This window comes from Molothrus aeneus, chromosome 28 (genome assembly GCF_037042795.1).
Source record: "Molothrus aeneus isolate 106 chromosome 28, BPBGC_Maene_1.0, whole genome shotgun sequence".
In the NCBI taxonomy this organism is placed as follows: Eukaryota; Metazoa; Chordata; class Aves; order Passeriformes; family Icteridae; genus Molothrus; species Molothrus aeneus.
Window position 1 is genome coordinate 5,081,221 of NC_089673.1, and position 24,245 is coordinate 5,105,465.

Below are 24,245 nucleotides of genomic sequence, written 5' to 3' on the forward strand. Positions count from 1 at the left end.
CGATCCCACAGAACTCCCCAAACTCAGGAACTCGGTACAAAACGTTTATTCCCAGCGCTGTCGTCCCTGGGGATCCCAGGGGGGATTCCTGAGGATCCCGGGGGGAATTTGACCTGGGAATTCTGAGGATTCCAGCTGGGATTCCCAAGGACTCCAGGGGGGATTCAAGGGGGGATTCCTGAGGATCCTGGGAGGGATTCCCGAGGACTCCAGGAGGGATTCCCAAGAACCCTGGGAGGGATTCCCGCCAGGATTCCAGGGGGGGATTCCCAAGGGTTCCAGGAGGGATTCCAGACAGGATTCCTGGGGACTCCGGAGGGGATTCCAGCCGGGATTCCTGAGGATTCCAGGAGGGATTCCCGAGGATCCTGGCAGGGATTCCAGCCGGGATTCCCGAGGATTCCAGCCGGGATTCCTGAGGGCTCCAGGAAGGATTCCAGGGGGGATTCCTGAAGATCCTGGGAGGGATTCCCGGGTATCCCAGGGTTATTCCCAGGTATCCCAGGGGTTATTCCCGGATATCCCAGGGGTATTCCCGGGTATCCCAGGGTTATTCCCAGGTATCCCAGGGGTATTCCCGGCTCTCCGGGGCCCTCAGGTCCCGGCCGTGCCCTCCTGCCCGTGCAGCTCCGAGAAGAGCGCGGGGAGCCAGAACTGCGGCTCGGCCGGAGCCTGCGCGTCCAGCCAGGCCATGCCCTCCTTCAGCAGGTGATCCTGGAACGGGAAAAATGGGAAAAAAAATGGGAAAAATGGGAATGGGAATGGGAACCAGCCAGGCCATGCCCTCCTTCAGCAGGTGATCCTGGAACGGGAAAAATGGGAAAAAAAATGGGAAAAATGGGAATGGGAACGGGAACCAGCCAGGCCATGCCCTCCTTCAGCAGGTGATCCTGCATGGAAAAACGGGAAAAACGGGAAAAATGGGATTGGGATTGGGAATGGGATCTAGCCAGGCCTTGCCCTTCTTCAGCAGGTGATCCTGGAACAGGGAAAATGGGAAAAAAATGGGAAAAATGGGATTGGGAATGGGAATGGAACTGGGAATGACTGGGGATGGACTGGGATGTGCTGAGTTGCTGTTGCTGTTCCCAAGTTCCCATTCCCAGTTTCCCATTCCCAGTTTCCCATTCCCCATTCCCAGTTTCCCATTCCCATTCCCCATTCCCAGTATCCCCGGTTTCCATTCCCAGTTTCCCAGTCCCAGTTTCCCAGTCCCCATTCCCAGTTTCCCATTCCCATTCCCCATTCCCAGTTTCCCATTCCCAGTTTCCCATTCCCCATTCCCATTCCCCATTCCCAGTATCCCAGTTTCCATTCCCAGTATTCCCAGTCCCACCTACCAGCACCTGCTTCGCTCTCTCCGTCTCCCACTTGAGGCTGTCCCGGATCTCGCTGACGGTCACAAATCCCTTTTTCTGGGGGAAAAAAACCAGGAAAAACCAGGAAAAATCCCTCTGAGCCTCATCCAGGGTGCAGCAGAGCGGGGACCCTTGGCTCTCATCCCGGATTTTTATGGAAACAGCAGAAATTCCCGGCTCTTTGCATCCAGGTTTAAATCCACATTTCAGCTTTGCCCACGAGCCGGATCCAATCCCAGTTCCCAGTCCTGGCAGCACCAATTCCCCATTCCTGGGTGCCATTCCCGTTCCCAATCCCAGTCCCAGTATTCCCAGTCCATTCCCAGTTCATTCCCAGTATTCCCAGTGCATTCCCACCTCGGCCAGCTGCAGCACCACTGCGTGGTCCATGTTTTCCCAATCCCAGTATTCCCAGTCCATTCCCAGTCCATTCCCAGTCCAGTCCCAGTATTCCCAGTCCATTCCCAGTCCATTCCCACCTCGGCCAGCTGCAGCACCACCATGTGCTCCATGTTTTCCCAGTCCATTCCCAGTCCATTCCCAGTCCATTCCCAGTCCATTCCCAGTTCATTCCCAGTTCATTCCCAGTCCATTCCCAGTATTCCCAGTCCATTCCCAGTCCATTCCCAGTTCATTCCCAGTCCATTCCCAGTATTCCCAGTCCATTCCCAGTCCATTCCCAGTCCATTCCCAGTATTCCCAGTATTCCCAGTGCATTCCCACCTCGGCCAGCTGCAGCACCACCGCGTGGTCCATGTTTTCCCAGTCCATTCCCAGTTCATTCCCAGTTCATTCCCAGTCCATTCCCAGTCCATTCCCAGTATTCCCAGTCCATTCCCAGTATTCCCAGTGCATTCCCACCTCGGCCAGCTGCAGCACCACCGTGTGGTCCATGCTCAGCTCGGCCGGCACCGACTGCACCAGCACGGTTCCCCCCACGGGGATGATCCCAAATCCGCTGCCCAGCACCTTCAGCTTCCTGATGGCCCGGAGCAGATCATCCCTGGGGACACACACACCCCCCAGGGGGCTCCCCAGGCCGTTCCACATCCCGGGAATGCCCCCAAAAAACGGGAATTGAGCCCAGCCAGGGATTCGGGGTTTTGGCGTCCGGGCGGCCTTGGGGGGCTCAGCCCCAAACAATGGGAGGTTGGTGCTAAAAACGGGATTGGGTTGGGATTGGGGGGCCCTTCCTCAGCTCCAGTGGGAAATCTGTGGGGGAAATAATCCTAGGTTGGATTTGTGGGGAAAATAAAATAATCCTAGGGGTGGATTTGTGGGGAAAATAAAATAATCCTAGGGGTGGATTTGTGGGGAAAATAAAATAATCCTAGGGGTGGATTTGTGGGGAAAATAAAATAATCCTAGGGGTGGATTTGTGGGGAAAATAAAATAATCCTAGGGGTGGATTTGTGGGGAAAATAAAATAATCCTAGGGGTGGATTTGTGGGGAAAATAAAATAATCCTAGGGGTGGATTTGTGGGGAAAATAAAATAATCCTAGGGGTGGATTTGTGGGGGAAATAAAATAATCCTAGGGGTGGATTTGTGGGGAAAATAAAATAATCCTAGGGGTGGATTTGTGGGGGAAATCACCCTGGGTTGGATTTGTGGGGGAAAATCCTCCCGGGATTGGATTTTAGGGAAAAATTCTCCTGTGGTTGCTTTTAGGGAAAAATCCTCTAGGGTTGGAATTTTTTTAAGGAAAAATCGTCCTAGGGTTGGGTTTGTAGGGGAAAAATCACCCTGGGGTTGGATTTTAGGAGAAAATCAGCCTGGGGTTGGACTTATGGGGGAAAATCATCCAGGGGTTGGATTTATAGCAGAAAATCATCCTGGGGTTGGTTTTTAGGGGAAAACCATCCAGGGGTTGGACTTACGGGGAAAAATCCTTCCGGGGTTGGATTTGTAAGGGAAAATTCCTCATGGGGTTGGAGTTTTTAGGGGAAAACCATTCAGGGGCTGGATTTTAGGGAAAACCATCCTGGGGTTGGATTTTTTAGGGGAAAACAATCCTGGGTTTGGATTTATGGGGAAAAAATCATCCTGGGGTTGGATTTTAGGGGAAAGCCATCCTGGAATTGGATTTTAGGGGAAAACCATCCTGGGGTTGGACTTTTAGGGAAAAACCATCCAGGGGTTGGATTTTAGGGAAAAATCCTACTGGGGTTGGACTTATGGGGAAAAATCCTTCCGGGGTTGGATTTATGGGGAAAAATCCTCCTGGGGCTGGATTTGTCAGGGAAAAAATCCTTCCAGGGGTTGGACTTTTAGGAAAAAATCCTACTGGGGTTGGATTTTAGGGGAAAAGCCATCCTGGGGTTGGACTTTTAGGAAAAAATCCTACTGGGGCTGGATTTTAGGGGAAAACCATCCAGGGATTGGATTTTTAGGGGAAAGCCATCCCAGGAGCAGCAGCAGAGCTCTGGCTGCAGCTGTGGCTCCAGGTCTGGAACAGCTGGAACAGCTGGAACAGCAGCCCTGGTCTCCCCAGGGGTTCCCCAAAAGATTCCCGAGGTTTTTCCCGGGAATTCCCGAGGTTTTTCCCAGGAATTCCCGAGGTTTTTCCCAGGAATTCCCGAGGTTTTTCCCGGGAATTCCCGCCCGCACTCACGCGCTGACGTCCTGAGCGAATTTCCCGCGGCCCTTGAGCACCTGGGCCTGCAGCTCCTCCAGCGTGATCAGCCCTGCAGCAGAGCCCGGGCTGGCATCTCAGGGGGTTTTTTGGGGCTTTTTATGGGGTTTTTTGGGGATTTTTAGAGATTTTTGGGGGTTTTTTTATGGGATTTTTCGGGATTTTTTTGGGTTTTTTTATGGGACTTTTCGGGGATTTTTAGGGATTTTTTTTGAGATTTTATGGGATTTTTTTTTCGGGAGTTTTAGGGATTTTTTTTTTTTGAGATTTTATGGGATTCTTTGGGGGGGGTTCATGGGATTTTTCGGGGATTTTTCGGGAGTTTTTTAATGAATTTATGGGAATTTTTTTTTATTTTGATGGGATTTTTTGGGGATTTTTTTTTTTTTTGAGATTTTATGGGATTCTTTGGGGGGGGTTTATGGGATTTTTCGCGGATTTTTAGGGAGTTTCTTTTAGGATTTACGGGATTTTTTTTTATTATTTTAATGGGATTTTTGGGGGGATTTTTAGGGATTTTTTTTTTTTTTGAGATTTTATGGGATTTTTGGGGGATTTTTAGGGATTTTTTTTTAGATTTTATGGGATTTTTGGGGGGATTTTTAGGGATTTTTTTTTTTTTGAGATTTTATGGGATTTTTGGGGGGATTTTTAGGGATTTTTTTTGAGATTTTATGGGATTTTTTGGGGGGGGATTTTTGTAGGATTTATGGGGTTTACGGGATTTTTAATGGGATTTTTTTTTTTTATTTTAACGGGATTTATGGGTTTTATGGGCTTCAGGCCCACTCCTGGTGTGAATTGCCCTTTTGGGATGAAGAACGGCCCCGCTGGGAATCCCAATCCTCTGGAGATGGCCGGGATCCCTGGGATTGTTCCCTGCTCCCACAGAGTGATGGGATCGGGGAGGGATCCCTGGGATCAAGGATGGATCTCTGGGATCAAGGATGGATCCCTGGGATCAGTGGCCCATCCCCGTGCCCACCCCCGTGCCCACCTCCGTTGCGGTGCCGCAGTGCCAGGCACACCTCGATGATCTGCACCCCCAGCTCGTAGTAGAAATCTCCGACCCCGAGCACCTCGGCCCAGAACCCCTTTCCAGCTGGGGGGGCAGGGACAGAGCTCTGACCCCAACCCGAGCCCATCCCGGTGTGTCCCTGCTGTGCCCCCATCGTCCCCTGGTGTGCCCCCATCGTCCCCTGCTGTGCCCCCATCGTCCCCTGGTGCCCCCCCATCGTCCCCTGGTGCCCCCCCATCGTCCCCTGGTGTGCCCCCATTGTCCCCTGGTGCCCCCCCATTGTCCCCTGGTGCCCCCCCATTGTCCCCTGCTGTGCCCCCATTGTCCCCTGCTGTGCCGCCATTGTCCCCTGGTGTCCCCATTGTCCCCTGGTGCCCCCCCATTGTCCCCCTGCTGTCCCCATTATCCCCCCCTTGTCTCCCCTTGTGTCCCCCCATTATCCCCCCATTGTCCCCCTGTTATCCCCCCACTGTCCCCCCGTTATTCCCCCATTGTTCCCCCATTATCCCCCCCATTCTCCCCACTGTCCCCTCCACTGTCCCCCTGCTATCCCCCCCCATTGTCCCCCTGCTGTCCCCTGTTATCCCTCCTTGTCCCCCCACCTGTCCCCCAATTGTCCCCCTGTTATTCCCCCATTCCCCTCCTGTTCCCCCCCGTTATCCCCCCTGCTGTCCCCCCCATTGTCCCCCCGTCTGTCCCGCCGTCTGTCCGTGCTCACAGGCCAGCGGGTCGACGCCGATGGCGGCGCACATGTGCTGGAACTGCAGCCGGAACTCGGGGCTGCGCCGGATCTCCTGCTTGTGCTTGCTGGCAAAGGCCTGCAGGTGCGTCCGGAACGTCTCCAGCTGCTTCGACATCTGGGACAGACGGACAGACGGACATGGGACACAGAGACATGGGGACACGGGGACAGTGGGATTGGGACTGGGATACAGCAGTGGGAATGGGAAATGGGCTGGGAATGGACGGGGAGGGACAGGGAAGGGGGACCCCGAGGCCAGGGAGGGAATTCCCACCTGGGCCAGCTGATCCTCAGCCAGGACCGTGCCGCGCTCCTTGTACTTGGCCTGGGGGGGCAGAGCGTGAGGGCACGGCCGGGATGGGACAGCCCCGGACCGGGACAGCCCCGGACCGGGACAGCCCTGAACCGGGACAATCCCGGACTCAGAGAATCCCAAACTCAGAGGAGCCCGAACCGCCCATCCCCGGCGGGAGTTTCTCCCTGTGGGCTCTGGCCCCGCTCCCCGGGCCGGGGCTCTGGGGGTCCCCTCACAGCTCCCACCGCCCCGGACCGAGCCCCGACCCCTCCGGGCCCCGCTGCGCCGCCGTGCCCCGGTCTGTCCCGTGTCCCCCGTCCCGCGGTCTGTCCCCCGCCCTCTGTCCCGTGTCCCCTGTCCCGTTCCCTGTCCCGTGTCCCCTGTCCCATTCCCTGTCCCCCGCCCTCTGTCCCGTGTCCCCATTCCCATTCCCTGTCCCGTGTCCCCTGTCCCGTTCCCTGTCCCATTCCCTGTCCCGTGTCCCCTGTCCCCCATCCCGGTGACCTCGGTCAGTTTCTTCCTGGCGATCGCCCCCGCCCCCACCCCCCGCCGGTGCATCCCGGCCCCGCCGCCGCCGCCGCCGGGGACACGTCATCGGGCGCGACGGCTGCGTCATCGGGCGCGACGCGTGACGCGTCCAGCGCGCCGAGTGACGCAATCGAGAGAGCGACGCGTGGAGTTTCGGGCGCGCAGCCTGACGTCATCGAGCGGCGCCGCGTGCAGTAAAGGCTCCGCCCCCATCGGGAAAGATGGCGGACGCGCCGGGAGGGAAAGGATAAAGGGTTAAATAAAGGATAAAGGGTTAAATGGCATTGTTATTCTTTTTAATTTTTGAATTTTTATTTTTATTATTTTATTAGTGTTATTCCTGTTATTATTAGCGTTGTTATTATTATTATTATGTGCTTTTATATATTAATTATATTACACTGTACTACGTTGTATTCCATTGTATTCTATTGGTTTTAGGCTATTGTTGTTATTTTGATTTTTAAATTTCTGTTCCCCATCCCCCTGCCGCTCCCGGCCTCTCTTCCCTTTTTCTGGGAATGTTTTGGCTCGGCCGGCAGAGGGGGACAGACACCGGGAATGGGAACGGACAGACAGACAGACAGCGAGGATGGGAACGGGACAGACAGACAGACAGCGGGGATGGGAACGGGACAGACAGACACACACACACACACACCGGGGATGGGAACAGGACAGACAGACAGACACACACCGGGAATGGGAACGGGACAGACAGACAGACAGCGGGGATGGGAACGGGACAGACAGACAGACAGACACACACACACACACACCGGGGATGGGAACAGGACAGACAGACAGACAGACACACACCGGGGAATTGGGAACTGATTTGGTTTCATTTGATTCGATTCCCTTTCCAATCCCAAAATCTTCATTTCCTCCCTGAGCCCAGGACTCCAGAATTTTTTATTTCAATTCCAGGCCTTTAAAAACCTCGATTTCTTTTCTAATTCCAGGCCTCCACAAACTTCACTCCCTTCCTAATCCCAAGCCCTAAAACCTCAATTTGCTTCCTAATTCCAGCCCTAAAATCTCAAATCCTTTCACAATTCCAGGCCTCTAAAATATTTTCTTTTCATTCCAGCCCTTAAACCTTGATCCCTTTCCCAATCCCAGCCCTGAAACCTCGATTTATTTTTATTTCATTTTATTTTAACCATCTATTTTCATTTATTTTCATTCCCTAAACCCTGGGTTTTCCCCAATTCCAGCCCTAAAATCTCGATTTGTTTTAACTCCATTTTAATGGAATTGGGATTTCTTTCCCAACTCCAGCCCCAAAACCTCGATTTATTTTCATTCCATTTTATTTTAATCATTTATTTTAATTCCCCAAACCCTGGATTTATTATAAACCCAGCCCTAAAACCTCGATTTATTTTCATTCCGTTTTATTTTAATCATTTATTTTATTGTAATTCCCGAACCCCCGGATTTATTTTAATCCCATTTTCCCAATCCCAGCCCAGGAATTTGACCCTTCCCAGTCTCTGCCCTGGGGACCCCAACCCGACCGACTCCAATTATTCTGATTTTCCCTTTTTCCCCACCCTCCATTCGTTATCCCAAGGAAAAACAAAAACCACAAAAAGCCCCAAAATCGCTGAATTTCATTTCCAGCCCTTGTGGGGTGAAGGATTCGCTCCTGCCGGGGCTGATCCACGGGAACGTCCCGGGAGTGACAAATGGGGGCAGGAAAATTGAATTTATTGTCAGCAAAATTGAATTTATTGCCAGCAAAATCCTTGACAAGGAGCTGCAGCCTTGGATCCGGCGGCTGGAGATGAATCTGCTGCCAAAAATGAACATTTTGGGCTCTTCTTTGAATTATTTGGCACCTGGGGGAGGAAAATCCGGGTTTTATTTATTATTTTATTTTTATTTTTATGTATTTTATTTTTCTTTTATATTTATTTTTATACTACATTTATATTTATTTTATTTATTTATATTTTACTTCTTTTTATTGCTATTTATTATTTCTATTTATTTTTTATCATCTATATTAATAATTTATTTACATTCTATAAAATATATATAATATATAATATATAATATATAATATATAATATATAATATATAATATATAATATATAATATATAATATATAATATATAATATATAAGATATATAATATATAATATATGATATAAAATATATAATATAAAATATATAATATATAATATATCTTATATATAAATATTTATTTTATATAAATATATATTTATATAAACAAATCTATTTGTTATTTATATTTCTTTTACAATTTATTTTATAATATATCTTTGTTTTTATTTTAATTTTTATTTCTATGTATTTTTATATTTTTATTTCTATTTGTTATTTATTTTATTTATATTTTACATATTTCTTATTCATTTCTATGTATTTTTCTATTATATTTCTATTTATTTCTATTTATAATAAATTGGGAAGAAGTGGGATGGGAAAGGTCTGGGAATGATCCCAGAAGGAAAATTTGGATTTTTTTTCCAAGCGGATCCCATTCCCTCCTTCTTGTCAGGAAGAAGAAAAAAAATTTAAAAAAAAAAGAAGAAAATGAAAGCAAAATAATGAAATAATGAATTAATGAATTAATGAATTAATGAATTAATGAAATAATGAAATAATCCCGAGTTTGGGCGTGGGGTGGCGCCGCAAATCCCGAAAATCCCGAAACCCACGGAGCCTTTGGGGGCATTTGGGGGAATTTTTTTGGCGTTTTTAGGGCATTTTTTGAGCTGTATTGGGGAATTTTTGCGGCACTTTTGGGGCACTTTGGGGACTTTTTGGGGGGCATTTTTTGAGCACTTTTGGGGCCTTATTGGGGCACTTTTGGGGAATTTTTTGAGCATTATTGGAGCACTTTGGGGGCATTATTGGGGCACTTTTGGGACATTTTGGGGGCATTATTGGGGCACTTTTGGGACATTTTGGGAGCACTTTTGGGGCATTATTGGGGCACTTTTGGGACATTTTGGGAGCACTTTTGGGGGCATTTTTGGGGCATCCTCGGATCCCCTGGAACCCCCGGAACCCCTGGAATCCTTGGAGCCCCGGAGCCCCCCAGCCCTGGCTGCAGCCGAGCAGGGAATGGGGAGACCCCCGAGCGTCCCCCCCGTCCCTCCCTATCCCTCCCTGTCCCTCCCTGTCCCTCCCTGTCCCCTCCTGTCCCCTCCTGTCCCTCCCTGTCCCTCCCTGTCCCCTCCCCCGCGATAAGGAGGCACCAAAGGCACCGAGCGCTGGCACCGCGCGGACTTTGCCCCCCCCCGCTCCCTGTGCCCGTCCCTGGGGAGGGGCAGGGCGGGGGTGGCACCCGGGGTCACCCCGGGAGGGGACACGGCCGGGACACCGAGGGGGCAGCAACAGGGACAGCAACAGGGACACAACAGGGACAGCGCGGGGACACCAACAGGGAAACCACAGGGACAGCAACAGGGGACACCAACAGGGACACCAACAGGGGACACCAACAGGGACAGCGCGGGGACACCACGAACAGGGACAGCAACAGGGACAGCGCGGGGACACGGCCGGGGACACCATGGAGACACAAACAGGGACGTAACAGGGACACCAACAGGGACAGCGCGGGGACACCGTGGGGACACCGTGGGGACACCAACAGGGACACCCCAGGGACACCCTGGGGACACCGCGGGGACACCCCGGGATGAGGCTCAGGGTGCCCAGGGGGCCCCGGGGCTGTGCTGCCCCCCCAGCCCATTTCCAGTTCCCCGGGAGGGTGGGACAGGGACGAGAGGGGGATCAGGGGCTCTGCTGCCCCAGCCCGTTCCCAGCCCGTTCCCAGTCCATTCCCAGTCCATTCCCAGTCCATTCCCAGTCCATTCCCAGTCCGTTCCCAGTCTGTTCCCGGTTCATTCCCAGTCCATTCCCAGTCCGTTCCCAGCCCGTTCCCAGTCCATTCCCAGTCCATTCCCAGTCCGTTCCCAGCCCGTTCCCAGTCCATTCCCAGTCCATTCCCAGTCCGTTCCCAGCCCGTTCCCAGTCCATTCCCAGTCCATTCCCAGTCCATTCCCAGTCCATTCCCAGTCCGTTCCCAGCCCGTTCCCAGTCCATTCCCAGCCCGTTCCCAGTCCATTCCCAGTCCATTCCCAGTCCATTCCCAGTCCGTTCCCAGTCTGTTCCCGGTTCATTCCCAGTCCATTCCCAGTCCGTTCCCAGTCCATTCCCAGTCTGTTCCCGGTTCATTCCCAGTCCATTCCCAGTCCGTTCCCAGTCCATTCCCAGTCTGTTCCTGGTTCATTCCCAGTCCATTCCCAGTCCATTCCCAGTCCATTCCCAGTCTGTTCCCGGTTCATTCCCAGTCCATTCCCAGTCCATTCCCAGTTCATTCCCAGTCTGTTCCCGGTTCATTCCCAGTCCATTCCCAGTCTGTTCCCAGTTCATTCCCAGTCCATTCCCAGTCCATTCCCAGTCCATTCCCAGTCTGTTCCCAGTTCATTCCCAGTCCATTCCCAGCCCGTTCCCAGTTCATTCCCAGTTCATTCCCAGTCCGTTCCCAGTCTGTTCCCGGTTCATTCCCAGTTCATTCCCAGTCCATTCCCAGTCTATTCCCGGTTCATTCCCAGTTCATTCCCAGTCCGTTCCCAGTCCGTTCCCAGTTCATTCCCAGTTCATTCCCCGTCCATTCCCCGTCCATTCCCTGCTCATTCTCCATTCATTCCCTGTTCATTCACAGTTCAGTCATTCCCGGTTCATTCCCCATTCTTTCCCAGTCCATTCCCAGTTCAATTCCAGTTCATTCCCAGTCCATTCCCAGTTGACTCCCAGTTCCTGTCCCTCACATTTCGGGTTCCATTCCCAGTCCTTGGCCATTGCTGCTCCTCCCTCGCTCCGGGAGGGGAATGAGGAGAGCCTGGAATGGGAACTGGGGGGAACTGGGGGGGACTGGGGGGAACTGGGGAGGGGAACGGGGACTGTGGGAGCTCAAACCTGCAGGACGGGCTGGGTCCCTCTGTCCCCTGCGGTGTCACAGCCGAGGGGACCCTCGGGGCCTTTCCCAGGATAAATCTGTCTGTCCTCAGCGGGAATCACGGACAGGGACAGGGACAGGGACGGGGACAGGGACGGGGACAGGGACGGGGACAGGGACAGGACAGGGACGGGACAGGGACAGGGCCCTCCTGCAGGGCACATCTGTGGGTAAGAGGGACAAAATTCAGCTGATTCCACCCAAAACCGTGGCTGCTCTCCTGTCCCTGGAAGCCACAGAGAGCAGGGGAGGGATGGAGGGATGGACGGACAGATGGACGGAGGGATGGATGGATGGATGGATGGATGGATGGATGGATGGATGGATGGATGGATGGATGGATGGATGGATGGATGATGATGGATGGATGGATGGATGGATGGATGGATGGATGATGGATGGATGGATGGATGGATGATGGATGATGGATGGATGGATGATGGATGGATGGATGGATGGATGATGGATGATGGATGGATGATGATGGATGATGGATGGATGGATGATGGATGGATGGATGGATGGATGATGGATGATGGATGGATGATGATGGATGGATGGATGGATGGATGGATGGATGGATGGATGATGATGGATGATGGATGGATGGATGGATGGATGGATGGATGGATGGATGATGGATGATGGATGGATGATGATGGATGGATGATGGATGGATGGATGATGATGGATGATGATGGATGATGGATGGATGGATGATGGATGGATGGATGGATGGATGGATGGATGGATGGATGGATGATGGATGGATGGATGATGGATGGATGGATGGATGGATGGATGGATGATGGATGGATGGATGGATGGATGATGGATGGATGGATGATGGATGGATGGATGGATGATGGATGGATGAGGGATGGATGGATGATGGATGGATGAGGGATGGATGGATGATGATGGATGATGGGTGGATGATGGATGGAGGAATCCAGGGATGGATCCATGGATGGGTGGTGGATCCATGGATCCACCCCAAAAGGGATCCAAGAGAACCCCAGTTCTCGAATCACCCCCATCCACCCTAAAAACTCAAAAACTGATCCTACAAAATCCCTGGGTCTGGAATTGCCCCCCTTCATCCCAAAAGGGACCCAAGAGACTCCCCCGGCTCTGGAATCCCTCACTTCCACCCCAAAACTGATCCACAAACGCCCCGAATGTGGAATCCCTCACATCCACCCCAAAGCTGACCCTACAAACCCCCAAATCTGGAATCACTCACATCCACCCCAAAGCTGACCCTACAAACCCCCAGATCTGGAATTCCCTCACATCCACCCCAAAGCTGACCCTACAAACCCCCCAGATCTGGAATCCCTCACATCCACCCCAAAGCTGACCCTACAAACCCCCCAAATGTGGAATCCCTCACATCCACCCCAAAGCTGACCCTACAAACCCCCAAATCTGGAATCCCTCACATCCACCCCAAAGCTGACCCTACAAACCCCCAAATCTGGAATCACTCACATCCACCCCAAAGCTGACCCTACAAACCCCCCAAATCTGGAATCACTCACATCCACCCCAAAGCTGACCCTACAAACCCCCAGATCTGGACTCCCCCACCCCGGCAGCGGCGCCAGGGCCGCCCCGGGCGAGGCTGCGGGAGCCGGGCCGGGCTCTCTGTTCCCCTGCCAGGACCCGTTCAAAGGATCCCCCAAAAAATGCGCTGGAAAACCCAAATTCGGCCCCGGCCGCGAAACCTCCGCACCCCCGACCCCCTCTGCCCCGGGAGGGGCCGGAGCCCAGCGGAGAACTGGGGCAAAAAAATGAAATAAAAGATCAAAAAGACCCAAAATGTTGGTCTTGATTTGATTTTTTGCTGCCCAAATCTCGCCAGAACGAGCGAGCGAGGGGCTGGGCTCCCTTCCAGAGCCAGAATCCAATTTTCCAGCCATTGATTATTTCCAAACGTGAACTCTCGTGGTCGTTCCAATTTATTTTGTTTTAATCTCCTCTTCAAGCCTCTTTGGGGTTTGGGTTGGGTTTGATTTTCCTTTTTTTTAAATTTTTTTTTCTCCTCCCTTGTGTTTTGTGGTGATGGTTCCGATTCAATCGCTTTCAAAATGAAATAAAATATAAAATGAAATCCCAGACTTTTAAAAAGTTGTTCCAGAGATTTTTTTTTTTTTTTCAGGCTCCAGATGGGATAAATATTAAATGGATCCTGTGGAGAATGGAATAAAAGAACGGCTGCAAACTGATAAGGGCGCTTGATAATTTTCGTGTAGGTCACTGAGAGAGGAGCTGGTGAAAAATTCAGGTTTTTTTTTTTCCTTTAAGACAAACCCGTTGATTTTGCTTTAAACACTGAAATTTTCTCTGAAATCCTCAAAGAAGGAAAATCTCGTTGTCGGGTTGGAAATCGCGGTTTTAAACTGGATTAAATCGCGTTTTTAAACTCGATTGAATCGTGTTTTTAAACTCGCTTAAATCCCGTTTTTAAACTCGCTTAAATCCCGTTTTTAAACTCGCTTAAATCGCGTTTTTAACTCAATTAAATCCCGTTTTTAAACGGCAGAGCCCGCGCGGAATTTTCCGCGGTTTAAAAGGAATTTGGGGAAAATTGTAATAAATGAAGCCGAGGGCGTTTTTGGGGTGAAAAAGGGAAATTCGTGCCCCGGGGGCCGGGACAAAGCCCCGCTCACCGCGGCTCCTCGGGAAAGGGAAAAAATCCGATTTTTTACCCAATTTTAGCTCCGTTCCCGGGTGTTTCGGGGCGTCCGAGCGCGGCCGATCCTTCTCCAGCTTTTCCTCCTTTGTGCGTTAAACACAGGAAAAAAAATCAAAGGCACCGTAAGGGCTGAGAATCCCCAGCGCTAAAAACCAAATAAATCCAAGGGAATTCAAGGGCTGGAACCAGGCAGGAAAATCCTCAGCGCTGAAAATCGAACGAATCAAAAGGAACTGAAAAGGGTCGAAAATCCGCAGAGAAATCCCTCCCGAGCGCTAAAAATGGAAGAAATTCAAATGAATCTCAAGGGTTGAAAAACTCGCAGGGAAAATCCACAGCGCTGAAAATCAAATAAATTAAAAGGGTTGAAAAACTCGCAGGGAAAATCCACAGCGCTGAAAATCAAATAAATTTAAAGGGTTGAAAACTCGCATGGAAAATCCACAGCGCTGAAAATCAAATAAATGAAAAGGGTTGAAAACTCGCATGGAAAATCCACAGCGCTGAAAATCAAATAAATTTAAAGGGTTGAAAACTCGCATGGAAAATCCACAGCGCTGAAAATCAAATAAATGAAAAGGGTTGAAAACAGGCGGGGAAATCCTCAGCGCTGAAATTCAAATTAAAAGGGTTGAAAACAGGCGGGGAAATCCTCAGCGCTGAAATTCAAATTAATTTAAAGGAATTTAAAGGGTTGAAAGCTCGCAGCGAATTCCTCCGGCCGCAGATCCAAATTTGGGCCAAATCCGGGGTTTTTTCCCCCAAAATCTCGGCCAGGAGCGAGGGGTTCGCAGCGGCTCCGGAGCTCCCGGAGCCTTTTTAGGGTTTTTAACTTTCAACTTGGCCTTGACCTCGGCTCCTGGCCGACCTTTCCCGCCCGGAATGGGGCGAGAGCCTCGGCAAACAGCGAGGGGTGCGGGGCTGGGAGGGGAAAAATAGGGGGAAAAAATAGGGGAAAAAAGGGGAAAAAATAGGGGGGAAAATAGGGGGAAAAATAGGGGAAAATGGGGGAAAAATAGGGGGGAAAAATAGGGGGAAAATAGGGGAAAATAGGGGAAAAAATAGGGGGAAAATAGGGGGAAAAATAGGGGGAAAAATAGGGGAAAATAGGGGAAAAAATAGGGGGGAAAAAAGGGGGAAAAATAGGGGAAAAAAAGGGGGAAATAGGGGAAAAAATAGGGGGGAAAAAAGGGGGGAAAGGGGTAAATGAAAGGGGGAAAAATAAGGGAAAAAACCGGGGAAAAATAGGGAAAAAAAGGGGGGCGGAAAGGGGGGGAAAGGGGGAAAATAGGGGGGAAAAAAGGGGGAAAATAGGGGAAAAAACCGGGGAAAAATAGGGGAAAAAAGAGGGGGAAAAGGGGGAAAATAGGGGGGAAAAAGGGGGGGAAAAATGGGGGGGAAAAAGGGGGAAAAAAGGGAAAAAAAGGAGGAAAAAAGGGAACAAAAAGGGAACAAAAAGGGAAAAACAAAGGGGGAAAAAAGGGGAAAAAAGGGAAAAAAAGGGGAAAAAAAGGGAAAAACAAAGGAGGATAAAAGGGAACAAAAAGGGAACAAAAGGGGAAAAAAAGGGAAATAAAGAGAAAAAAAAGGGGAAAAAAGGGGGGAAAAAAGGGGAAAAAAAGGGAAAAAAAAAGGGGGAAAAAAGGAGCTTTGAGAGGTTGGAACGGAGCGGGGTTTTGGGGTTTATTCCTGGTTTGTTTTTTTTTTTTTCCCCTGCGGAAATTTAATTTTTGATTTTTATGTGAATTTTTTCTGCCAGTGAGAGGTCGCGTATTTTTGGGGTTTTTTGGGGCATTTTGGGGGTTTTTTTTGTGGTTTTTTGTGGGTTTTTTGCTGGTTTTTTGGGTTTTGTTTTTTGGGGGTTTTTTAGGGGTTGTGTTTGGGGTTTTGGGGATAATTGGGGGATAATTGGGATTTTCCCCATCTTCGCTCCCAGCCCCCATTTCGGGTCGCGCTTTGGCGGCCCCAAAGAGCCGCGGAAAAAGGGAAATTTATGAATTTTACTGCGGCTTTGGGGCAGAAACCTCCGGGGGAAAAGAGCCGAAGGTGCCTTTTGAGGAGGGGGGTTTGGGCAAAGCTTTTCCCGAGCGTTTCTTTTTTGGGAAGAAAACAGAGGGGGGAAAAAAAGGGGAAAAAAAAATAAAATTAAAAATAAATCTGTTTGTACCACAGCCAATTAAAAATACCGGGATGGCTTCGAGCGGAGGGGCCATGAAATCAGCGCTTTATTCACCCCAAAATCTTCCAGACCCGTGGGATCCCTCACCCCACGTCCGTCCGTCCGTCCGTCCGTCCGTCCGTGTCTCCACCTGCCCTCAGAAAATCCAAAGGGATTTTCTGGTTCCTTTTCCCACCTCTCCTTTTCCCCAAAACCCTTTTTTTCCTTTGGGATGTTTGCAGGGAAGGAATTGGCAGGGGGAAAAATAAAAATAAAATAAAATAAAATGAAATAAAATGGAATAAAATGAAATGAAATGAAATGAAATGAAATGAAATAAAATGAAATAAAATAAAATAAAATAAAATAAAATAAAATAAAATAAAATAAAATAAAATAAAATAAAATAAAATAAAATAAAATAAAATAAAATAAAATAGAATAATATAAAATAAAAGGAATTGCCAGAAATTGGAAGGAATTGGGGATAAAAAAAAATGGGGGGGAGTTGGCAAAAATAGGAGGGATTGGTAAAAAAATGGGGGAAATTGGTAAAATAATGGGGGAAATTGGTAAAAAATGGGAGGAATTGGTAAAAAAGGGAGGAATTGGTAAAATAATGGGGGGAATTGGTAAAATAATGGGGGGAATTGGTAAAATAATGGGGGGAATTGGCGAAAATGGGAGGGATTGGTAAAATTGGAGGAATTGGTAAAAAATGGGTGGAATTGGTAAAAAATGGGTGGAATTGGTAAAAAATGGGTGGAATTGGTAAAAAATGGGAGTGGGGGGGAACTGGCGAGAATGGGAGGAATTGGCAAAAATGGGAGGAATTGGCGAAAATGGGAAGAACTGGGGAAAAGGGGAGGAATTGGTAAAACTGGGAGGAATTTCCCGATTCCGGCTGAGCGCTGGGGCGGGACCGAGGCAGGCCCTGGAAATTCGGGTATTTCAGGTGCGGACGCTCACGCAGCGCCAGGAAATTCAAATTTTCCTCTCCCTCCTGACCCGCGGGGCCCTGAGGGCGAAGCGGGGCCGAATTTGGGGATTTGGGGGATTTTGGAGGGCAGGAAAGGCCCGAGGAAGGGGAGGCGAGGCTGGGAGGGGGCTCGGGCCCCGTTCCCGGGTCCGGGTGCGAGCAAACCACGCAAAAAATGGAAAATGGAAAATCGAAAATCAAAAATGGAAAATCAAAAATCAAAAATCAAAAATCAAAGATCAAAGTTCAAGGCGATTTCAACCCCAGCCCGGATTTTTCCACTCTGGGCCCGCCATTCCCGATTGTCCCGAGCTTTGCCTTTTCTCCCTTCTTTTCTCCCATTTCCCCACCTCTGCCTTCCCCGCAGCATCTTTATTTTTTATTTTTTACGGGTTTTTTTTTTATGTTTTATTTTTTTATTTTATGTTTTATTTTTTATTTTATGGGGTTTTTTCTATGTTTGATTTTTTATTTTTTATGGTTCATTTTTAATGGTTTTTTTATTATTTTTTTTATTTTTTGGGGTTTTTTTTTAAATCTTTATTTTTTATATTTAATTTTTTTATTTTTTAATCTTTATTCTTTTTTTTTTTATTTTTTTAATCTTTATTTTTTATTCTTTATTTTGAGTCTTTATTTTTTAATCTTTTTTTTTTATTTTTCAATCTTTATTTTTTTATTCTTTATTTTTAATCTTTATTTTTTAATCTTTATTTTTTTTTAATGATTTTTAATTTATTTTTTATTTCTATTTTTTATTTTTTATTTCCGAGCCACCTCCGAGTCCCCCCCCCTCCTCCTCCTTCTCCTCCTCCTCCTCCTCCTCCTCTTCCTCCTCCTCCTCCTCTCCCCAGGCAATAAAACCATTTTCGCAATTTCTCCAGCTCTTTATTGACACCGACTGATTTTTTATTTTTTTTTATTTTTTTTTCCCCTTTTTTTTTTTTTTTTTTTTTTCCTCCCCCCTCCCTCCCTTTTCTCCCCCAGCCAATGAGCGCACCCTCCTCCCGTTGCGTCAGGCCGGCCGAAAAAGCGGCTCCGGGGGGCGGCCCGAGGCCTTTTAACGGGAGCGGGGACCCCCGTCGGGCAGCGCCGGTGGCTCCGCCGCCTCTCCCCATGCCCCGGGCCCCGCGCCGCCCCCCATGCAGCCCCCGGGCCTCGAGGGGCTCCTGGCTCCGGGCGGCTTCGGGGGCGCGCAGCCCCGGGGGCTCCTTCCTCCCCCTCCTCCTCCTCCTCCTCCTGCTGCTCCCGGTGCTGCTCCCGGTGCTGCTCCCGCCGGGATGAACCCCGCTTTCCCCCCGGAGCCGCCCCCGGAGCCCCCCAAGGCCCCGCCGGGCTCGGCCCCGGCCCCGCTGCCCTACGGCTGCTTCGGCGGCGGCTTCTACTCGTGCCGCGTGGGCCGGGGCTCGCTCAAAGCCGCGCCGAGCCCCCAGGGACCCTTCCCGGCCACCCCCGACAAGTTCCTGGAGCCGCCCGGGGGCACCGAGGAGTTCCAGAGCCGCCCGGCCGAGTTCGCCTTTTACCCGGGTTACGGCGCTCCCTACCCGCCCGTCCCGGGCTACCTGGACGTGCCCGTGGTGCCCGCGCTGGCCGAGCCCCGGCCCGAGGCGCTGCTGGGCCCGGAGCCCGGCGGGTTCGGGGGGTGCCCCCAGCCCTGGGCGCTGGGCGGGGGCTGGGCCGGCCAGAGGTGCTGCCCCAAGGAGCAGGGCCCGGCCGGATTCCTGCTCAAGCCGCACTTCGCAGGTACCGACAGCACGGGCACCGAGGGGTTAAACCCGGCCGGGGTTATGGGGTGCGGGGAGCGAGGGGTTAAACCCGGCCGGGGTTATGGGGTGTGGGTAGAGAGGGGTTAAACCCGGCCGGGGTTATGGGGTGTGGGTAGAGAGGGGTTAAACCCGGCCGGGGTGCGGGGAGCCAGGGGTTAAACCCGGCCGGGGTTATGGGGTGTGGGTAGAGAGGGGTTAAACCCGGCCGGGGTTATGGGGTGTGGGTAATGAGGGGTTAAACCCGGCCGGGGTTGGGGGGTTTGGGCGCCGGGTCCGGGTTAAACCCGGCCGGGGTTAGCGCGGGATTGGGGGCCGGGGTTAACGAGAATCAGGCGCGGGCAGCCAGGGGTTAAACCGAGCCGGGTTTCGGCGGGTTTGCGGTCCGGGCAGGGGTTAAACTGAGCCGGGTTTGGGGTCCGGGCAGGGGTTAAACTGAGCCGGGTTTGGGGCGGGTTTGGGCTCTGGGTCGGGGTTAAATCGAGCCGGGTTTGGGGCGGGTTTGGGCTCTGGGTTGGGGTTAAACTGAGCCGGGTTTGGGGCGGGTTTGGGGTCCGGGCAGGGGTTAAACTGAGCCGGGTTTGGGGCGGGTTTGGGCTCTGGGTCGGGGTTAAATCGAGCCGGGTTTGGGGCGGGTTTGGGCTCTGGGTTGGGGTTAAACTGAGCCGGGTTTGGGGTCCGGGCAGGAGTTAAACTGAGCCGGGTTTGGGGCGGGTTTGGGCTCTGGGTCGGGTTTTGGGTTCGGGATGTGCTGGGGGTTTGGTTGAGAGGCAAAGCGGGTTGGGGACCACAAAATAATGATAATAATGATGATAATAATGATGATAATAATGATAATAATAATGATGATAACAAGGACAATAACAATAACAATAATAATTCAATTTAATTTAATTTATCACGGCCATTTCTAACTCCGAGCAGGGAGGCAGCGGGTGATTGATGGGGGTTCGGATGATCGTTTATCGGAATTCAGGCGATCATTTATCAGAATTCAAGTGATCATTTATCCGAATTCAAGTGATCATTTATCGGAATTCAGGCGACCATTTATCAGAATTCGAATGACCACTTATCAGAATTCGAGTGATCTTTTATGGGGGTTCAGATGATCATTTATCGGAATTCAAGTGATCATTTATCGGAATTCAAGTGATCATTTATCAGAATTCAAATGCTCTTGTATCAGGGTACAGATGATGATTTATTGGGATTTCAATGCTGTTTATCGGGGTACAGACTTATTAGGATTTCAATGCTGTTTATGGGGGTACAGATGATGATTTATTGGGATTTCAATGCCGTTTATCGGGGTACAGATTTATTGGGATTTCAATGCCGTTTATCGGGGTACAGATGATGATTTATTGGGATTTCAATGCCGTTTATCGGGGTACAGATTTATTAGGATTTCAATGCTGTTTATGGGGGTACAGATGATGATTTATTGGGATTTCAATGCCGTTTATCGGGGTACAGATGATGATTTATTTGGATTTCAATGCTGTTTATCGGGGTACAGATTTATTAGGATTTCAATGCCGTTTATCGGGGTACAGATGATGATTTATTGGGATTTCAATGCTGTTTATCGGGGTACAGATGAGCCATTACGGGGTTCAGAAAATGACATTCGGGCTCCAGCCCGTGACATTCTCGGGGGTCCCCCGTGACATTTCCGGCTCCCCAGGACGGAAAAGTTAAAAAATGCGGGGAATTAAACCCAAACCTTGAAATACAGAACACAGAACTGCAAAAAATTTAAACATCGAGAGGGAGAACACAGAGCTTCAAAAGGGAGAATATAGAAATTAAAAATGTTTCAATAGCATGAGGGAGAATATAAACCTTTAAAATCTTTAAATACCAAGAGGGAGAATACAGACTTAAAATTTTTTAAATATCGAAAGGGAGAATACAGAACTTTGAAAACTTTCAATACCAAGAGAAAGAATATAGAATTTAAATGATTTTAAACACCAAGAGGGAGAATGTCGAGCTTTAAAACCTTTCAATATCAAGAGGAAGAATACAGAAAACAGATTTTTTTTAAAGAAAATAGATTTTTAAAAAATATTTAGAGGGAGGATTCGGATCTGGAAAACCTTTCAGTGGCAGGAGGGACCAGAAGGGACCAGAAGGGACCAATTTCAAACCTGGGCTGGGCCGGGCCGGGCTGGGCTGGGCTGGGATGGGATGGGATGGGATGGGATGGGCTGGGCTGGGCTGGGCTGGGATGGGATGGGATGGGATGGGATGGGCTGGGATGGGATGGGATGGGATGGGCTGGGATGGGATGGGATGGGCTGGGATGGGATGGGATGGGATGGGCCGGGCTGGGCTGGGCTGGGATGGGATGGGATGGGATGGGCTGGGCTGGGCTGGGATGGGATGGGCTGGGCTGGGCTGGGATGGGATGGGCCGGGCTGGGCTGGGCTGGGCTGGGCCGGGCTGGGCTGGGCCGGGCTGGGCTGGGCCGGGCTGGGCCGGGCTGGGCTGGGCTGGGCTGGGCTGGGCTGGGGGGTTTGGGGGCCGCAGTGACCCCGCAGTGACCCTTGTCTGTCCCTCTGTGTCCCCCCTGTGTCCCCCCTGTGTCCCCCCTGTGTCCCCATCGTGTCCCCATCGTGTCCCGCTGTGCCCCCGTGTCCCCGGTGTCCCCCTGTATCCCCCCCGTGTCCCCGTATCCCCACTGTCCCCCGTTATCCCCCGGTGTCCCCTCTGTCCCCCCGTGTCCCCGCTGTCCCTGCTCTATCCCCATGTCCCGTTATCCCCCTCTGTCTCCTCGTGCCCCGCTATCCCCCCATTGTCCCCGCTGTCCCCCCATGTCTCGCTGTCCCTCTGTATCCCCGTATCCCATTATCCACCTGTGTCCCTGCTGTCCCTGTGTCCCCGCTGTCCCCCCTGTCCTGTTATCCCCCCGTGTCCCCCCGTGTCCCCTCTATCCCCGCTGTCCCCGCTGTCTCTGTGTCCCCCCCGTGTCCCGCTGTCCCCGGTGTCCCCCCTATCCCCGGTGTCCCATTATCCCCCCCGTGTCCCCGCTGTCCCCTCTATCCCTGCTGTCCCCGCTGTCCCCCCGTGTCCCCGCTGTCCCCGTGTCCCGCTGTGTCCCCGCTGTCCCCGCTGTGTCCCCGCTGTCCCCCCGTGTCCCGCCGTGTCCCCGCTGTCCCCGCGCTGTCCCGCTGCGGCAGAGGGCTCTGTGCCGTGTCCGGCCGAGGGCTGCTCCCTGCGGCGGGCGCGCAAGAAGCGCGTTCCGTACAGCAAGGGGCAGCTGCGGGAGCTGGAGCAGGAATTCGCCCGCGGCCGCTTCATCACCCGCGAGCGGCGCCGCAAGATCGCGCTGGCCACGCGGCTGAGCGAGCGGCAGATCACGATCTGGTTCCAGAACCGCCGCGTCAAGGACAAGAAGGTGCTGGCCAAGGGCAAGGCCGGCACCGCCGCCACCCCCTGAGGGGCTCCGGGACACCGGGATCCCTCGTTGGGCACCGGGATCCCCGCCTGGCACCGGGATCCCTGCCTGGAGCCGAGATCCCTCATTTGGCACCGGGATCCCCGCCTGGCACCGGGATCCCTCATTTGGCACCGGGACCCCTCATTTGGCACCGGGATCCCCGCCTGGCACCGGGATCCCCGCCTGGCACCGGGATCCCTCATTTGGCACCGGGACCCCTCATTTGGCACCGGGATCCCTCATTTGGCACCGAGATCCCCTGCCTGGAACCGGGACACTGCCACTCCCGTGTGGCACCGGGATCCCCGCCTGGCACCGGGACCTCCCTTTGGCACAGGGACCCCTGCTTGGCACCGGGACCCCCGCTCGGGACCGGGATCCCTCATTTGGCACCGGGACCCCCGCTCGGGACCGGGATCCCTCATTTGGCACCGGGATCCCTGATTTGTCGCCTGGCACCGGGACCAACCCTCTTTTGTCCCCCGGGCAGTGAAGGGGACACCGCGACCCCAGAGTGGCACCGGGATCCCCGTTTGTCACAGGGACCCCCCCCTTTTGTCACTGGGACCCCCCATTTGTCACTGGGACCTCCCGTTTGTCACAGGGACCCTCCCGTTTGTCACCGGGACCCCCCGTTTGTCACCGGGACCCCGCAATCCCCCGTCTGTCACAGAGACGCTGCCACCCCTCGTTTGTCACAGGGACCCCCCCCCGTTTGTGACCCGCCGGGTGGGGGGACACCGCCACCCCCTTTTGTCACAGGGATCCCCGTTCCTCACCCACGGAGCAAGGGGGACATTGGGGACCCCCTTTCGCCACCAGGACTCCCCCACTGGGCACCGGGATCCCCCCGTTTGATACCGGGACCCCCCTTTTGTCCCCCGCGGGGTGAGGGGGACACCGGGACCCCCCGTTTGTCACTGGGGACACCGGGACCCCCGTTTGTCACTGGGGACACCGGGACCCCCCTTTTGTCCCCTGGGCAGTGAAGGGGACACCGGGACCCCCCGTTTGTCACTGGGGACACCGGGACCCCCTTTTGCCACAGGGACCCCCAGTGTCCTCTGGGGGGTGAGGGGACTCTGGGACCCCCCTTTTGTCACCAGGGACCCCCCTTTTGTCACCAGGGACCCCCGGTTTGTCACCGGGACACCCCGTTTGTCACCAGGGACCCCCCTTTTGTCACCGGGACACCCCGTTTGTCACCAGGACCCCCCTTTTGTCACCGGGACCCCCCGTTTGTCACCGGGACCCCCCAAAGGAGGGGACCCTCCCCCGTGCCCGGCACCTCCCAGAGTGCTCCAAAGACCCCCAAACCAACCCCAAAAGCCCCGAAATCCCCTGAATTCACCCCAAAACCGCTCCCGGCAGAATCCGGGCTTTGGGGACAACAAAAGGGTTTTAAAAAATGCCCCCGAAGCCGGGCAGGATGGCCAGGGGCACATTCGGGGCGGGGGGATAAATAAACAAATGAAGCCGCGTGTTAATTAATTACAGAAAATGGAATGTACAGGACATGCTATGAGCGATGTAGGCACCCATTTATAAAGGCACGTACTACTTTTATTATTATTATATATTATATTATTATTATTATTATTATTGTTATTTTAAT

At 51.9% G+C, this 24,245-nt stretch overlaps 2 protein-coding genes across 2 annotated transcripts; one reads left to right on the forward strand and one right to left on the reverse strand.

Moving 5' to 3' along the window:
• Positions 1-30: 30 nt before the first annotated feature.
• Positions 31-6,629, reverse strand: SNF8 (SNF8 subunit of ESCRT-II). Its single transcript, XM_066567174.1, has 8 exons — positions 6,553-6,629; positions 6,028-6,078; positions 5,730-5,868; positions 4,991-5,095; positions 3,973-4,045; positions 2,220-2,361; positions 1,341-1,415; positions 31-714 (listed from the first exon to the last, which is right to left on the reverse strand). The coding sequence occupies exons 1-8, from the start codon at positions 6,604-6,606 to the stop codon at positions 595-597; spliced, it is 759 nt and encodes a 252-aa protein (XP_066423271.1). The 5' UTR covers positions 6,607-6,629; the 3' UTR covers positions 31-594.
• Positions 6,630-18,561: 11,932 nt separating this feature from the next.
• Positions 18,562-22,630, forward strand: HOXB13 (homeobox B13). The gene is made up of 2 exons (XM_066566682.1): positions 18,562-19,162; positions 22,371-22,630. The coding sequence occupies exons 1-2, from the start codon at positions 18,562-18,564 to the stop codon at positions 22,628-22,630; spliced, it is 861 nt and encodes a 286-aa protein (XP_066422779.1).
• The last annotated feature ends 1,615 nt before the right edge of the window (positions 22,631-24,245 follow it).